Raw genomic sequence first — 12,500 nt, forward strand, 5'->3', positions numbered from 1 at the left:
CCTTCACTCTAGTGCCCCAGAGTCACCACTTGAAAAGGTCTATCAAGTTTTACGTGAAGAATTAAAATGTGAGGTAGGTAATTTGATACTCTCTTTTCTGATACTATTTGATCAGCCTTATGTCCAGAATTGTAAGTTGTGTTGATCACTTTTAACCCTTTTGTTTCTCATTACAGCCTAAAGAATTATTTGTTGAATTTGACCCCAACCCCTTAGGAGCGGCATCCCTGGCCCAAGTTCACAGAGCAAAGTTAACTGATGGGAGAGAAGTGGCAGTCAAAGTGCAACACCCAAGTGTCAAGGCACATGCTGATATTGATATGAAGGGAATGGAGGTCAGTTCTTACAAGATATGACTAAGACTCTTTATTTACATATGCTATGGGAGAGATTTAGTGTTTTAAGTTCTCTGGAGATTTATTTTGTCAAACTGCACAAGATGCTTCTCTGATTTCCTGGAAATTTGGCTCTTTGTTAGTCTATCCTTCAATGTAGTATTATTTGTGGTAGTTGCATATTGTTATAGTAATTGTATTACATCTATAATCATCAACATTAGTTTTTAGTTTTTTTTTTTTTTATCATATATACTATATACTCATAACCGATTAATCAGATGATTAATAAAACAGTTGTTCTTTTCAGTTACTTGTCAATGTAGTTGCCCAAATCTTCCCTGACTTCAGTTTTAAGTGGCTGGTGGATGAAATGAAGAAGAACTTGCCCAAAGAGCTTGACTTCTGTTATGAAGCAAGAAATGCTGAGGAAGTAGCCAGACAGTTTTATCACTTCCCATGGCTGAAGGTATGTAAGAAAATAAGATGTACAGATAGGTATTCTAAATTTTTTTGAAGTTTCTCTCAGTTATTATTGTGTTAAACATTTGGCTGATGCATAGATGGATAAAAGATAGATGGATATTTTGTAATGGAGAGTCATAATTGTTACTGAGAATAGTCAAGTTTTTAAGGCAGGTATATTATAATATCATGGTATATGATATGTTTACTTAACAGATTCCGAGTATAGACTGGAGCTTAACAACATCACGAGTTCTGGTTATGGAGTTCTGCCAAGGGGGTCAAGTCAATGACCGTAACTACATGACAGAGCATGGCATCAATACCAGAGAAGTCTCAGAAAAGATCAGCAAACTATACTCTGAAATGATCTTTGTAAATGGTTATGTGCACTGTGACCCTCATCCCGGCAATGTGCTGGTGAAAAAAAATGGAAACTCTGCTGAAATTATCCTCCTGGATCATGGTCTCTATACAGTAAGTTTATCTTAAAAGAAAGATTATTTGTTTTTACATTTTTTCAAGGCTTTTGTTTTAAACTTGTGTTTGTTTTTGTTTTTTAAGACTTGCTGTTGACTGAAAACTTGACTTCATTAAAATGTTGATTGGCAAAATGTAAAAAAGTTTGGTTAAATCATGTGTATTTTCATTCTTTATTTTTGTATGTAAGTATATAGAAACAAGTTGTATGATTAAAAGTTATTATCATATGTGATATAGATATATAAGCCTATTTCAATGAATTTTGACCAGTTTTAACATCCAAATAAAAGATTTGCATGTCATTATGCTCGTCATCATTACTCAAAGCTAGGTGATGTGATTATAAGGTAACATTTAATCAGTCATATTATAAAATAGTAATTGGTTTTGTTTCAGAATTTAACCAATGACTTTAGAGTAACATACAGTAAGTTCTGGTTAAGCATTTTGAATGCAGACCTGAAGGAAGTACAAAAGTATGGAGAGCAACTTGGTGTTGGAGAACTGTTTGGCTTATTTGCCTGCATGGTTACTGCTCGTTCATGGGACTCAATATCCAAGGGGATCGACAAAAAGGAGAGGTCTTCGGGCGAGGTAAGAAACAATGCTGCGATTGTTACTAGTTGATGTATCTGTGTGAGTTAGAAGTTTTTTATTTTATTGTATTTTATTTTATTTGAAATTCAAGTAGTATGAGATTGTTATGAAATTTTGCACTTGGCATTGTTTTGAATCTTGGTGGGTTCAAGGGGTAATCATGTAAATAGAAGTTTTACAGGATACAGTTTTTGAGAACTTATTTTCTTTTAAACTAAATTTTATGAGTAGTTGAGTTTCGCTGAAAGATATGTATTGTTGTGTTTGATATATACACTTCCATTATTTTGCAGACTTTGTTTAGAGAACATTATATCATATTACTACTGGCAAGATCATGTATGTTTTTTTGTTTCCAATAATGAACCCTTGGCTGTCAGATGCAGATCCTTTCTGAAAAAGGAATCATTAAAATATTAGTTGCACTGCACAACAGTGCTTTTTAGCAGAATATAGTAAGGATTGTGCAGTGTACTAATAGCAAAAATACATTGCAAGTAGTGTAACTGTCTCATGAATGTGTTTTCTTATACTTCCCAATATTTAGATACTTTTCTCTTGTAAACTGTTTATTTTCTGATTATAAACTAGGGTATACCCATTCTAAGACAAAACTTTTTTATGAAGAATTGCTAAAATCCCCTTTTTTTTACCATTTATTACCCATAAAGAAAATTATTTTGTATTAAAAGATAGCTGTCAGGGTTCGTTTTAAGGAATCAGAGCGGTCAGGTCAACGGAAACACACAAGAGGAAACATACACAAGGTTTTAATGCTAAAGGGCACTATTTACACTACACAAACAGGATATTTACAAAACAAACAGGGAGAGAATCCAGCGGAGCAGGCGAGGTCACATGGCGGAAGGAAGCACACACGTCAAAGTCACGGGACAACTACTGATTTTTTGACCGGTGCTCCTTATATGTGCCCCGCCGATGTTTAGGCCGATACCCTCGTTCCCCAACACGGTGAACGAGCCAGTCGCGAGTGAGGTAAACACCGCCGATGGTCCAGAGCAATCTCGCAGTTGTGACAATAGCTGTGCTGTAGAATTTAATTGGTTAATGGTTAAAACAGATAAATTTGCTAGACATTAAAGGTCATATAGCACTGTTATAAAGTATTGTGGGAGAAAAAGCTAAAAATGAGTTAACAATTAAGATAAGTCGCCAAAAGAAGGGGATGAAGAAAAGAAAGAAAAAGAAAGGGGGAGAAGAAAAGACCATGCAAAATTAGTCGAGGCGAGGGCTGAGGCCCACGAGTGAGGCCCCCCCCCCCCCCCCACGAGAACAACGAGCAAGGGATTGGGGAAGTACAGAAGTAAAGGATAGCAGCTGAAAAGGTCATGTCATTTTACTAATTGGACCCTCCTTTGTCTCCTCAGCAAGATGAGATTAAGGCAGATGCTGCTAAATACTTGCCAGAAATATCAGCTGTATTGAATCGAGTCCCACGACAGATGCTGCTAATCTTCAAGACAAATGACTTACTAAGGGGCATTGAATTTTCCCTCAATACTCAAGAAAGGTAGGATGCTTTCATTGTTTTAATGAAATACAATAATGCCATCAACTATACAGGTGTTTAAAAAAAATGCTAGACTTTGTGTATGTACTAGTTTTTTTTTTTTTTTTTTTACATTGTGTAATGTGTGAATTCGCTGGGATATTGGTTACGAATAAATATTCTCTTCCAAGGTAAAGTTTGAAAAAAAGTTGAAGTTTGTTTTTTTATCTATTTATGCTAATTTTAGATGATTGCCTATTTTGTAGTAGTAGTAGTAGTAGTTTTTTTTTTCTTTCTTTCTTCTTTTTTTCATTGTTTTGCTTTTTAACCCTTTGCCCATTGTCCTTTGTGAAATTTGTTGCACACAGATGGCTCTGCAAGTGCTGAGCCACCAAAGAGCCAATTAGCAGATCCTACATAACCTTACCAGATATCCCCTTTACTTAAATATTTAGGATTTTTTTTCGTAACACAATTAATATTGATATTTATTTATAGAAAAGTTTCTTCTGCATCAACATCTAAGGTTAATAGCAGCATATACAAAATATAACAATAGGGTGGGGCTTGGTTCACAAGGTGATGTTTATGGATTTCCAGAATGGTCATTGGTCAAAACAATTAAATGGACCAGGCATCAAAGGTCACACTGCATTTTGGTAATGTATTCTAGCAAAAAGGGTAAATATTTGTTAGCGATTTGGATAAGTGGATAGAAGGGGATGAAGAAGAGAAGGTAAAGAAAAAAAGGGAGAAGAGAAGACCCTGCAATATTAGTGGAGGTGAGGGACTGAGGTCCAAGGCAGGGGTGATCCCTACATTGGGCCTCAGTGTCCGCCTCCTTAGCCCTCATGACAACAATGAGATACTTTATTTATCTATTGAAAATTTTATGCCATGTTAACATCTAAGGTCATTAGCTGTGTATACAAAACATAGGTATAGGGTGGGGCTAGGGCCAAAGCCCCCAGGTAAAAAAAAAAAATTTGGTTCAGTAGGGCAATGTTTGTGGATTTCCAGAATGGTCAATGGTCAGAACAATGGTACCAGGCATCAAAAGTTACATAGCATTATGGTAAAGTATTCTGGCAAAAAGTGTAAATAAGAGTTAATGATTTGGATAAGTGGACAGAAAGGGATGAAGAAGAGAAGCAAAAAAGGAAAGAGGGAGAAAAAAAAAGACCCTGCAAAATTAGATGAGGCAAGGACTGCAGTCCAAGGCAGGGGTAAACCCCTACATTGGGCCTCAGTCTCAACCTCCTAAGCCCTCCACGATAACAACAAGCAAGGGATTATGGGTGTTAATATCGAGTTATTATTATGATTATAATATTATTAAAATACTAATACTCCATGGCGATTAAGTACTTGTTGAGACATCTGTGTTTAAACACAATTGATAAACTGAAATCACAGTGGACATGGCATGTATGTTCCTCCATTTCAGCATAAGGGATTAATAATAGCTACTTAGCAGTCATATAAAGTTATTTTCAGGTGTGGCATGTCTTATCCCCCCCACCCCCCACCCCTGTTATCCTTTCCTGGCCTACATATATATCTGCTTAACAAAGTCCCTGTTTTGTTGCTTTACAGCATGACATCATTCATAACCATGTCACGATGCTGCATCAGGTCACTTTATGAACAACAGAGATTGCTATGCAATTCCTTCCTATGCAAGAGTAAAATCACCATTGAAGAGACTTGGGCCCAATTTCGGATCTCGGTCTACACCATTTATTTATGGTACTTGCATTCAAGACTTGGTAAATATCTTAATATGCAAGTGGACTGAACAGATGATAATAGTGCAACTTCTGTCATCATTGTTATTGTTATGTAAATATTTTATTATTGCACAAAAAATGTCTGTTGGTTTGGTTTTAAATATTTTTTTAGTATATTTATTTATAAAATTAAAATGGTGCATTTACAGTTTTATGCATGTACAGATATGTATGTATATAAATATATATATGCTGTAATATATTGGTTTGAATTAAAGTAATAATGTTGGTAATACTGTTTTCATTATCCTTTGTGAATAGAAAGAAAGCAACATGAATAATAATCTTGTCTTTTAATTTCGAAGCAAGGGATAAGACATCCCCCCCCCCCCAAAAAAAAAAAAAAAAAAGGTTACTGAATGCTATTTACCAATTCACATAATGTGATCTTTAGAAAGAGATATCTCCATATTATAGAATTTTTTTTGGTAGAACGTTTTTGCTTTTTATCATCATTTAGCTTTACCAATTATGGATTAAGAGAAATACTGTTGAGAAAAAGAAAAAAAAAAAAAAAAAAAAAAACACTTTGTATGAAGGAGATTTAATCACAACAGCAACTTCCTACACACCATTTTAATAGCTTTGTATTATTTGTATTTTTAACAATTGGCAGATGACTTATTAAGTGGCTATTTATTAAGTTGTGTTGAGAATTTTTTTTTTTTTTTTTTATATCTTGTAATGGATAAACAATAATAATACATGTAGGTATATGAGAATTATATATTGCAAAAATAAAGATCACAGAAATGAGATATGAAATGTGAAATATATACACAATATTTTTGTGTGTATCCATTTGCAAAGAATACTGCTCCTAAGAGTAATTTGAAAATGAAATGGGGAGAACATGCTGCATTTGCTCATTTTTGTTTGAATGTTCACCTTACCAACTAAACAATTAAGAGAAAATAATACAAATCCTAATGTATAAATGATCTAGTACACATACATACAATTGTGCACAAATTATAAACCATAAATCATGCACATCTCTTAAATTTTGCCGTTATCAAAACTTTGGTATGGTCTATTTGAGTTAGGACCTCATCCAGATGAATGGACAGTGTCTGTTGGGCAAACACTAACCAAATAACATTTCAAATCAATGTTTAGGGGGAGGTTAGTGGTTGTGTGTGTAGGCCACTGCCCAACATTTACTGGTACTACTACAGTCACTACCTAACCACCTGTAGATAACACAGGTGTGCGTGGTGGTAGCCACTGGCTGCTGGGGACTGCTCAATTGGGTAACATTGCTAAGGAAGTGTGAAATATCCAGTCACTGGCCACTGACCAACAGTCACAGCCTGTTCTTCTGGATGGGGCCTTTGAAACAGTGCCTTTTTCTCAACAGGCAAAATAATTGTTTTGCCTTCACATATAGCATACATCACTATATCCCATGCAGGTTTATATATACATACATTTTTCTCATTTGCTAATATCTGCCAATTCAGTTCTTTACTTGCATGAACTGAAAAATTACCAAGAAATATGCCTTGAAAAATAGTTGAGTAATTCTTTCTCCTGAGTATGCAGATCCCAGAAAAGGGGAAGATACTAGATGAACTATTAAACCCGATACTCTGAAAGTTTTCCCAACTGGTTCAATTTCATTTTTCCCAGTAGTTAAAAAGTATCAATTATTATTTATGGTGTATTCAAAATCTAGTCATTGGGTGAGAGCTTGGGGCAAGAAGCCCCTGGGAAAGGAAGATTTAGTTCATAAGGCATTGTTTGTGGATTCCCAGAATGGTTAATAGTTAAAAACAAATGTAATAAACATCAAAGGTTGTATAGACTTGTGATAAAGTGGTGAAAGTTGATTAGAATAAGAGGACAGAGGTTGAAGAAAATTAAAAGGAAAGGGGTGGGGGTGGGGGGGGGGGAGAAAAAAAAAAAAAAAAAAAAAAACATGCAAAATTAGTCGAGGCAAGGGCCTCAGTCCAAGGCAGAGGTGATCCCCTACATTGGCCCTCAGTCCTTCTAATCCCCCATGAAAACAAGCAAGGTATTGAGGGGAGTTACCAATTATCAATATGGCTAAGATATCCTACTTTATATCGTGTATCTAGTGTCGAGTCATTTGCATTGGTTCTAAATGGTGCAAGAATGAAGTTTTTTGTATTAACCTATCCATCGAGACTTTAATGTGAAGCACAAGCTATTTAATCACTAAGTAAATCAAAAGGTTTGCCTGATATGACCCAATTACCTTTTCCATCTTTTTACTATTAGCATTGCTAATTAATCCCATTAGAAAAGATGCAGTAAAACTTAAGTAGGGCATTACACCACCTGCCCCCAGATTGAGGTGTAAGATTTTATAATGATTAAGTTTTATTCTTAATCTAATTTTACTTCTAAAGTTCTGTATCAAACCAAAATTTTTAGCACCATAAAGTAAATTTGCTTGGAGCACATTCATACAATTGTGAAGAACAAATCTGTCAAGTGCAAGAAAAGCTTTGGAGGATACTGTAAATACTACATTTAATGTAAAGCAGACTACCTTAAGGCAAAAATGTGTTAACTTTTAGCTTCAAAGATGTAAAGTACTTACATATGCCACCTAGTATTTTGCAAGGAAACCATTCATCAAATAAAGGTAGATTATACCCTTACAGGTGTAAAGAATTTATCCATAGGAAGTTATTTACAACACTAGCAATAACCAGTTATTCTGCAACTTTTGTTCCATTTTATACAAAACTTGCAAAGGATAGTCTAGATACAGCAGTGACTCCTTTTCAATATAAACCAAGTATTACATTTATATTAACCAAGGCAAACTTTCATGTTCAAGGAAAGTCCTAGTATATGAAGTGAAGATGCATTAAATTTCTTGCACGCATACCTGTACTTTAAAAATTAAAAAGGACATATTTAATAAAAAAGCACACCCTTTTTCCTTTTATTGGAAAAGTCACTGGTATATTCATACACTGCACAAGGACCTTTGTCATCATTTACACTCACACAACACACGGCCACGGGAAGCATTGTGCCAAGTACAGGGAGATAGTTGGTGGAAGACATTGAAGCTATCATCAAGGCCTGGGTCAAAATTAAACAATAATAATAATAATAACTTGACGAGCATCATTGTCATCCACACACCTGCATAGCCTTGGATGAAGTTGTTACACATTAATTTAGAGCACTTCTTGTTAATCAACAGATTTGTACCATTCCCTATTCCAGTCACAAATATTAGAATGCCCCAAGTACAAAAAATATATCTTAATGATTAGGAATGTCTGTAGTCAAAAATAAAAACTTTTCAGATCACTTCGAACCAAATTGACTGAACACTACAGAAGTACACTGATGTTAATACTTGATATCAAGTACCAAATTTTTTTTATAGCACTGATCCCAGCAATCCAAACAGACTAATTTCCCCTTATTTGACCGATTTTTCCATGGGATCCAAGAAAATTTAAGTATTTTCTTGTAGTCATACTGCTAGGACCAAAAGCAATTTATCTCGCATAAAACAACTTTCAACCTCTTTAAAGTTCGTCCTTTGCTGGCACATCACCATCCTCATCAGTCTCCTCGTCATCCTGAAAGTCGAGACAAAAATTTTAATTTGGCTTGAAGATCATATTCTATTCCTATTATACCAATATTTCATAATTATCAGAATAAATAAAAAACTTGCAAAGCATTTTCATTTTTGGGCAAAAAGCAAGAGTTCAAACTAAGTGCAGGAAAGCTCAGAGAAAGAAAGAACCATGACCTTAATATTTGTTCCTTTGATGCACAGTTCCAATTCATAGTAATCTACAGTTTTTGGTAAAGAAATCCGATAGCACTAGAATGGCTACTATTACCACAAAGAACATGCAATTGAATTTGAGAAAGGAGCTATATCAAAGTACCTGATCATCCACAGTCTTGCCCTCAAGGAAATCACTGAGGGCCTCCAAAGTCCGTGCTCCATTGTAATCTACAACCTATAAAAAGGGTCAAGGAGTGTTAAGTCTGCATGAAAGTCAGCAAAAGTTACTTCTAAAAACGATACCAAACATTAAGAATCAAGTGCTTGGCATCGATTGCCCAATCTGCACAAGATGGGTCAAAATGTTAGGTTTCGTTAAAGGAGTAAGTGCAGCAGGTGACGCAGTAGCTACAAAACAGCCCTCATGGAATGCATTTTGGCTCATCAATTCCTACCTCATCCTCAGGTGGCGCTTGGCCATAAACCCCATCAGTTTCCAAAAATTTGGACATTCCAGCCAATGTGCGTTCTCCATTGTATTCAACAACCTAAATAAATGGCCATTAAATATCAATTCTATAATGATAAATCCTGCAAATAGGAACATGATTTTTAAAGAAATTTATTAAAGTTTTGCAAGTGAATCATGAGACCCATTAATATTGATTGATTTTTTTTATTTTTTTTTTTTTTTTTTTACCACTATCGAAAATCCATAGAATTTTTTTCTCCATTTTTTAAAAGCAGGATAATTGTACACTAATAGTAGGGCACTTAAAATTCTGAAATTCAAATTCAAGAAAATTAAATATTACATATTCCAAATTTAATGATGTATAAATCCAATGGAAAATTAAAGTATTCTAGGTTACAGACATCATTCCTTACCTCATTAGTTTCCTTCTTGTAAAGTTTTAAGGTTGGGAAGGACTGAATCTTCGTATGCTCAAGCTCATTGACTGTGGCATCCATTTTCGCCACAACAATAGTATTGTGGTCCTTGAATTTTTCACCTAGCTGGTCATAGATAGGTGCCAGCTGTTTGCAGTGTCCACACCATGGTGCATAGAACTCTACAAGGACATCCTTCTCCTTGTTCATGGCAACTTCATCAAAGTTGGAGGACACCAAAACCTGAAGAATTCAATTACATTATATTCCCATTTCATTTGGCATTTTTGTTTTGTTTTTTCTGACCTTTATATTTGGAAAATACAGAATCCTGAAATGGTTTCATTTTAACTATACATTTTTACTGCATTTCATATAGTTTCTGCAATGCAATTATGAAACCAAATCCACAAAATGTGTACACATTCATCTATTACTTGTTCACACAAGGTCAAACTTATAACTTAATACTAAATGCATCTAACTCCATATTTCAAATATTTGTCTGGAAAAAGTTATTACCTTGACTGGCTCTTTATCCCAGTCTTCTGGCAGATCCTGAGACAGAAGGTGCTGCTTCAGCTTTCCATCAAGGAAACTCTTGACGAAGCCAGTAAGCCCACTCTCGCTGAGGTCATAACTATCAGGCTTGTACTTGGCCATATCTTCCTCCAGCTTGATAATACGGAGGCCTGGGATCTGCAAAATCACGTTGGTTACTTAATTGCTCAATTGTAAATTACAAATTGGGCTATACATAAAATTTCCCCTAAATTAGCGACTATGGAATGGTATTCAAAAGGTTTATACAAAGCATTTCTGTATGAAACGTACTAAGCCAATATACTCACTTCATCCTTCTTCATGCCGAAGAATTCAAGGATACGAGAGTGATCCTCTTCATCTGTATTAATGGTCACGAAGAGAACTTCTCCCTTGAAGCCCTTAGCAGCAGCAGTGGCAGCACTCAGGTGAGTATCATAATGTCCAGCTTCCTTTGACAGGAAGATAAGGAGATGGGACTTGATATCACCACCAAAGATCTTTGATGCAGTCTCATGGTTGAAGTCCACAACAAGAGGTAGAGAGTTTGCAGCAACAAACTTGGATACACCATCCTCAGTTACCTCACCCTCATACACATTCTTTCCTTCATCAAAGTCCTTGAAGAGAACAATACCATCAGCACTCAATCCATACTCAGTGAACAAAGCTTCCTCTGAGGTAATTCCAAATGGATGGTCATCAGTGGCTGAGGCAGCAGTCAAGAACTGCTTGGCAGCATCAGACTGCTGGTCTTGAAGAATCCAATAATGACAACAGGCTTTTCAGCAATAAAGGCCTTAGCATCATCAACAGTAGCCAAAGGCTTGGCAGGGGGACCAGTTTTCTTCAAAAGCCAGTTGACAATATCGTCAGCCTGACGACCACCACCATAGTCTACAGATTTGCCAGAACGGAAGAACTTGAGGGTGGGGTAACCTCGGACACCATGCTCTTCAGCAAGATCAGTTTCCTCTGTGGCATCAACTTTGCCCAGTGCAATAGCAGATCCCATTTCTTCAAGTTTTTGAGCTGCCTTGGCATATTCTGGGGCAAGAGCCTTGCAGTGACCACACCATGGTGCATCTGGGAAAAAAAAAAAAAAATTATAATATGGCAGAAATTATCATCCAACTTTATTAGAAAGTAGTTAAATTGAAGGTTTAAGTTTCCCCTATTAATTCTTTGACAAGGTCATAACGAGAGCAACATGTAATGTACAGTGGCAACATATGGTACAGCTCTACACAAACTCCCATGTGTCAACATCCTCCACTCCGCTTCCGTCATTCCCATCCGCACATGTCACTTGTTAACGGTCCGCCATCCCTTGGCGAGGTGTGCGAAGCGAGGCATGGCAGCGTGAGGTGGCGGTCGTTCACCCGCAAGGCGATCCCGTCGCCTTCTCCCTTCCCCCGAGTCCTTTCCGCGTCCTACACCCCTTTCCTCGCATTCCGGAGCCGAATACGCTCATCCGAGCTTCGGCGCTCCTTAAATTCGATAACGAGGCATATTGCGATCATTCATGTACGGAATCGTGCGGTCATCGCCGGTGCACCATCGGAAAACCCGTTTCCAAAGCGACTACGTCGCCCCCGCGATAGGGCCCGAGGGCTCGCCGCCTCCACGCAACAATGACCGTGAACTTCAATAGGAGTTTAAACACCCGGTTATTCTATCTATACATATGGCATCTAGGTTCTACAGGACACGTGCTTCTTAAAAAAAAAGTTGGTGGCTGTATTAAGGATTCGATTTTTCCGATATTGGACTGAATGATTAAAACGGAGACGATTGTTATAATATCTAAAACGATCAGACAGCGAAAAATCTTCGCTAAGAGGTTTCCGCGGGTATACGTGGGCCAACTCAAGGGAGATGCGAGTAATTGCACTCCTCAATGACTACGTGCAAGGCGTGCCGAATTAACCCAACAGGTCTGAGTGCTCCGCTAATGGACAGACGCCACTCAACCCTTTCGCTCAAGAAAATGTCCATTCCACCGCGCACATCTTCCCATTACATTCTAAAAGGATCTGCCCGCCAGCGACTAACTGCAAGACAAAAAATGATGCTGGGCTGGCTGACGTGCACGCCGGGAGTGGAGACCGGTGGCCGTGCTTGTAGCCTGGCCGTGCCACGTCACCCCGCCC

The 12,500-nt window shown here is 37.0% G+C and overlaps 2 protein-coding genes across 3 annotated transcripts in view; one reads left to right on the forward strand and one right to left on the reverse strand.

Moving 5' to 3' along the window:
* The window catches only part of LOC125031879 (aarF domain-containing protein kinase 1-like), a 15,293-nt gene extending 8,223 nt beyond the window's left edge, over positions 1-7,070 (forward strand). Inside the window, exons 5-11 of one of the 2 annotated variants that reach the window (XM_047622869.1) lie at positions 1-73; positions 177-335; positions 646-804; positions 1,017-1,277; positions 1,680-1,877; positions 3,269-3,411; positions 4,987-7,070. The exon at positions 1-73 is cut by the window's left edge and continues 65 nt beyond it. In XM_047622869.1, the coding sequence (XP_047478825.1) occupies positions 1-73; positions 177-335; positions 646-804; positions 1,017-1,277; positions 1,680-1,877; positions 3,269-3,411; positions 4,987-5,188 (1,195 nt within the window). In that variant the 3' untranslated portion in view covers positions 5,189-7,070. The remainder of the gene's footprint in view (positions 74-176; positions 336-645; positions 805-1,016; positions 1,278-1,679; positions 1,878-3,268; positions 3,412-4,986) is intronic. The other variant, XM_047622870.1, reaches the window with a different exon arrangement.
* Positions 7,071-8,088: 1,018 nt separating this feature from the next.
* The window catches only part of LOC125031878 (protein disulfide-isomerase-like), a 5,038-nt gene continuing 626 nt past the window's right edge, over positions 8,089-12,500 (reverse strand). Inside the window, 6 exon segments of the mRNA XM_047622868.1 lie at positions 8,089-8,755; positions 9,074-9,148; positions 9,802-10,047; positions 10,327-10,503; positions 10,656-11,104; positions 11,107-11,433. Coding sequence (XP_047478824.1) covers positions 8,702-8,755; positions 9,074-9,148; positions 9,802-10,047; positions 10,327-10,503; positions 10,656-11,104; positions 11,107-11,433 — 1,328 coding nt within the window. The 3' untranslated portion in view covers positions 8,089-8,701.

This window comes from Penaeus chinensis, chromosome 13 (assembly GCF_019202785.1).
Source record: "Penaeus chinensis breed Huanghai No. 1 chromosome 13, ASM1920278v2, whole genome shotgun sequence".
In the NCBI taxonomy this organism is placed as follows: Eukaryota; Metazoa; Arthropoda; class Malacostraca; order Decapoda; family Penaeidae; genus Penaeus; species Penaeus chinensis.